General features: G+C 39.0%; 4 protein-coding genes across 4 annotated transcripts; all 4 read left to right on the forward strand.

The window, feature by feature from the left end:
• Positions 1-71: 71 nt before the first annotated feature.
• On the forward strand, positions 72-1,001 carry TM35_000042940 (uncharacterized protein; the record flags this gene model as incomplete). The annotated part of the gene is made up of 1 exon (XM_029022488.1): positions 72-1,001. The coding sequence occupies one exon, from the start codon at positions 72-74 to the stop codon at positions 999-1,001; it is 930 nt and encodes a 309-aa protein (XP_028886146.1).
• A 333-nt stretch (positions 1,002-1,334) lies between these two features.
• On the forward strand, positions 1,335-2,411 carry TM35_000042950 (uncharacterized protein; the record flags this gene model as incomplete). Its single annotated transcript, XM_029022489.1, has 1 exon — positions 1,335-2,411. The coding sequence occupies one exon, from the start codon at positions 1,335-1,337 to the stop codon at positions 2,409-2,411; it is 1,077 nt and encodes a 358-aa protein (XP_028886147.1).
• A 268-nt stretch (positions 2,412-2,679) lies between these two features.
• Positions 2,680-3,126, forward strand: TM35_000042960 (uncharacterized protein; the record flags this gene model as incomplete). The annotated part of the gene is made up of 1 exon (XM_029022490.1): positions 2,680-3,126. One exon carries the CDS (start codon positions 2,680-2,682, stop codon positions 3,124-3,126), a length of 447 nt encoding a protein of 148 aa, XP_028886148.1.
• A 349-nt stretch (positions 3,127-3,475) lies between these two features.
• On the forward strand, positions 3,476-3,895 carry TM35_000042970 (60S ribosomal protein L23; the record flags this gene model as incomplete). Its single annotated transcript, XM_029022491.1, has 1 exon — positions 3,476-3,895. One exon carries the CDS (start codon positions 3,476-3,478, stop codon positions 3,893-3,895), a length of 420 nt encoding a protein of 139 aa, XP_028886149.1.
• Between the last annotated feature and the right edge of the window lie 399 nt (positions 3,896-4,294).

The following is a 4,294-nucleotide window of genomic DNA, read 5'->3' on the forward strand; positions in this document are numbered from 1 at the left end:
TTTTTTTTTTTTTTTTTTTTTTTGAGGTGGAGAAGCAAAATTGCAAAAAAAGTTTTCTTCTTCTAGTTATTATGAACACCCGATTAGCTAGATGTGACCCTAGATTATTGGATTTTGTTACATGGGCCGTTCTTAGGGGATGTCGCTTATTTCAACGTGTTCACATAACACCTTTGGGTCTTGTTGCTACCAAAACAATACCTGCATTTGATTTTGTTGCTGTTGTACCAACATCTGCTACACTTAGTGTTCTTACAGTAGTTGAAGATCAATCATTTCCACTTAAGGTATCTCCAATGAACCATGGAGAAGAACTTTCTTTTTGGCCTGATCTTACATTAGGTTCCTTTGTTTTTGTCGCTTATCTTGCTAAGGCACTGCGAACCGGTTACCCACGAGGTGTTCGTAGTTATTTGGATGTTTTACCGTTTGACCAAGGCATGCCTATAGGTCGTGTAGCTGATTTAGCACAACAATCAACAGAATATAAGGAATTTGTTGCTCCTCTTAAAGAAGCGTGTAAGGCACAAGATGCCAACTTTGATTTAGCTTTTCGTCATGCATACTGTCTTTTCAGACGTCATGCTGTTCCTTTTTGGAGTCATACAGAAGCGGGAAGTGGTGGTCATCCAGATTTTCAAAATTCTCCGTTTGCTACTGATAGTTTGGGTGATATTATTGGTATGATTCCAGTATTGGATTTGGCATTACATTCCCCGGAGCCTAATGCCTCTATTGGCTATCCAGACGCGGACATGCTGCAGTGGTTGGCTCAGGAAAAGAAGGCGGGTATACGAGTAGAAAAGGGATACTTTGTAATGCAGGCACTACGTGATATTCAGGAGGGTGAGGTGGTTTCAGTCAATAAAAACGCTTACTTTAACTTTGACGATGCAACCTTTAAGGCATGGTTTGGTTTTCCCAATGAGCCACAACTTCAGGAGGGAGTGATAAATGCGAAGGAGAGTGCTGATAGTCGTAATCATCTTGTGGAGCCATAGGTTAGAAGAAGAAGAAGAAGAAGAAGAAAAAAGAGGTATTATTACCATGAAGATCGGCATGTATGCGTAGACATCTACGAAGATGCTTTTTTTTTTTTTTTTTGAATTCTGGTGAAACTGTTATGTATCATTCTTGGTTTTTCTTTTCCTATTCTTGAATTAAATTAAAGAGGTATAAGTATATATATTTATTTTTTAATTCTACTTTATGCCACATCTTTTCTTGTTTCTTTTCTCTTTTTTTTTTCTTTTTTATATTATGTGAATAGTTCAGTATAGTGCAATTGGACTTAATATCTGGGATTTGCAAGTCTGTGTGCATGTACTGCCTTTATGAAGACAGTAGAGTATAAACTTGCACGTCTCGAGGAGCAAAATGCGGCTCTTTTAAGAAAATTGCGTCACCAAGAAAATGAGATTAGTCGTTTGTCAGTACGGGAGTCTCAGTTGAGAGAAGTGAGACGTATTCCTTTACTGCAAAAGCGTCTTGATGCGGCTCTGGGTGAACGCGAGGAACTCGAATGTCAACTCACCGAGACACGTAGGAGGGAGGTAAAGTTATTAGATGAGTTAAACCTTTTAAAGAAGTTTGTGAAGTTAAGCGAAAACCCAGAGCTTGCTGAAGTAGCACGTCAGTGTGCTAATTATGAACGTATACAAGAAGATCTAAAGACTCTTGGTGAACAGTTGCGTATTATATCTGTAGAACGTGATGAATATAAAAAACGAGCACTTCTATCTTGTGAAGAAGCAGAATACTACCGAGATAAATGGAACGCCTCTTTTAATGAGAAGCGTGAGTTAGAAAATTACATACGAAAACAGCTTGCAGAAAAAGAAACTGCAAATATAGAGATTTCAGTGAAATCGCCATCTTGTTATTCAGTTATAGAAAGAAGTTCTTCCTTATCAGTAACCCCCGCTGAAGAATCTCACTCTGTAGAAGATTCACAGCATCTTAGACAATGTCTGGAGGAAGAAAGAGCTCGAAGTGGAGCTCTTCAAGAAACAATAGATGCACTATATGAACAACAAAAAGAACAACGTCGGTCTCGTTCCCATGAACGTCGCCTTAGTAGTCCTCCAGCGCCAACAAAGAATATATACTCTACTTCAGAAGGTGGTGATACTGAACTTTCCATACAAACTTTACGAAAGCAACTTCAACTTTCTGAAGGTGAGTGTAAAATATTAAGAAATAGGTGGCAAACTATAAGAGAAGAAAATGAGTTATTGTTAGCTCGTCTTTCGGAGCAAGAACAAAAGGAAACTTTTTGGCAAAATCAGATTCGCAAACTATCTGGTGAGTGTGATCAATTAAAACGTCAATTAGAGTTTTTTTCACAAGCAAAATCAATGATCTTGTGCCATCACAATGAGTCATCGTGTGGTGAACTACTACAGTGTTAATTATGACAAATAGGATTCTTGAAGACTGTTCGATTACATGTGCGTTTTTCTTTTTTATGTTATTTATTTTTTTTTTTTGTATTTTCTAACGATACTTGTAAAGTTTCTTACTCCATAAAATTCTTGTCTCTATGTTTGTTTCTTCATTATAATTCTGGTTTCTTTTGGAGATTCTTTCTTCTTCTTGCAAATATAAAAAAGAACAAAAGAGTAGCAAATATACCAACGGAGAAAAAAAACATATAGAAGAAGAAAAGAAAAAAAAAAAATGTCACAACTTTGGGTAAAGCGAGCCAAGGCTGAGGTTACTCGCCATTCTCGTCTTCTTGAGACACTTAATCGTGTTTTCCCTATGCCTTTTGAAGAACGTCGTTCACGTGTAGGAATGGTATCATACGGTACATACCGATGGTTTAGATATTTCCCAATAGTACTCGTTCCCGCAGTTCTTATTGGTGTTATTCTTGAAACTCGTGATATACCACAGGAACACGTATTCACCTCTTTGCATTTATGGCTTGCTGATCATGGCATGTTTCGTCATGATACAGTGAAAGCACTTAACCCAGCCTTTGAGGATGAACGCAGAGAAATAGAATGGAAGGCCAATGATCGCAAATGGAGATTTACGGGGATTGACATGCCATCAGAAAAAGAGATGCGTGAATTTACGGCAATAAATATTGAGAGAATACGTTCATCCTCCACGCGGTAATCAGTTTTTGGTCTTATTTTCTTTTTTTTGTTTCTCTCCTTCACACTACCTGTTAACTTGTAGTTCAGTTGTATGGTATCGAAAGTGTTACTACATTATTATTATTTTTTTTTATTATTGGTTAAATTTCTGCCTTTCCTGCTTTTCTTATTGCATTAGTTTTATTTTCCCGAATTATTATTTATTATTTATTTTTTACATTTGATCCAAAATGATATTCTGCAGTCTTTTAAATAATATGTTTTTCTTTTAATAACACCTGTTTTCTTTTTTTTTTTCCTTCTTTTTTTTCTCTATACTTTTTTTTTTTTTCTTATCTCTGGTACGGTGAGGGAGACTCGTACTACCAATGGGAAAGGACCAGGCCAACGTTAAGGGTTGCCGCTTCCGCGTCTCCGTTGCCCTTCCAGTGGGTGCTGTTGTGAACTGCGCTGACAACACCGGTGCAAAGAACTTGTACATCATCTCCGTGAAGGGTTATCATGGTCGTCTGAACCGTCTGCCCGCCGCTGCTCTCGGCGATATGGTGATGGCCTCCGTGAAGAAGGGTAAGCCAGAGCTCCGCCGCAAGGTGTTGAACGCCGTTATCATTCGTCAGCGCAAGAGCTGGCGCCGTAAGGATGGTACCGTGATCTACTTTGAGGACAATGCGGGCGTTATTGTTAACCCCAAGGGTGAAATGAAGGGTTCCGGTATTGCGGGTCCCGTCGCGAAGGAGGCGGCCGATCTCTGGCCAAAGATCTCCACGCACGCCCCCGCTATTGTGTAAGGCAGAAAGGTCGTAGAGTACATCTCTTTTTATTTTTATTTTGCGTTGTCTTTTTCCCCGTATAATATTTTTTTTTTTTTTGGAAGCTAGAGGGTTCTATTGGTTTATACCATGGTAGACTCTGGCTCTTCTTGCATATGGATATTCTTTTTATTTTATTTTTGCATTGGTTTCTTTCTTTCTTTCTTTCAATTCTATTTTGATTGATAAAAAAAAAAAAGGGGTACGTGAACACTACCAATGGGAAAGGACCAGGCCAACGTTAAGGGTTGCCGCTTCCGCGTCTCCGTTGCCCTTCCAGTGGGTGCTGTTGTGAACTGCGCTGACAACACCGGTGCAAAGAACTTGTACATCATCTCCGTGAAGGGTTATCATGGTCGTCTGAACCGTCTGCCCGCC

This window comes from Trypanosoma theileri (genome assembly GCF_002087225.1).
Source record: "Trypanosoma theileri isolate Edinburgh chromosome Unknown TM35_Tth_4_V1, whole genome shotgun sequence".
Lineage (NCBI taxonomy): Eukaryota > Euglenozoa > Kinetoplastea > Trypanosomatida > Trypanosomatidae > Trypanosoma > Trypanosoma theileri.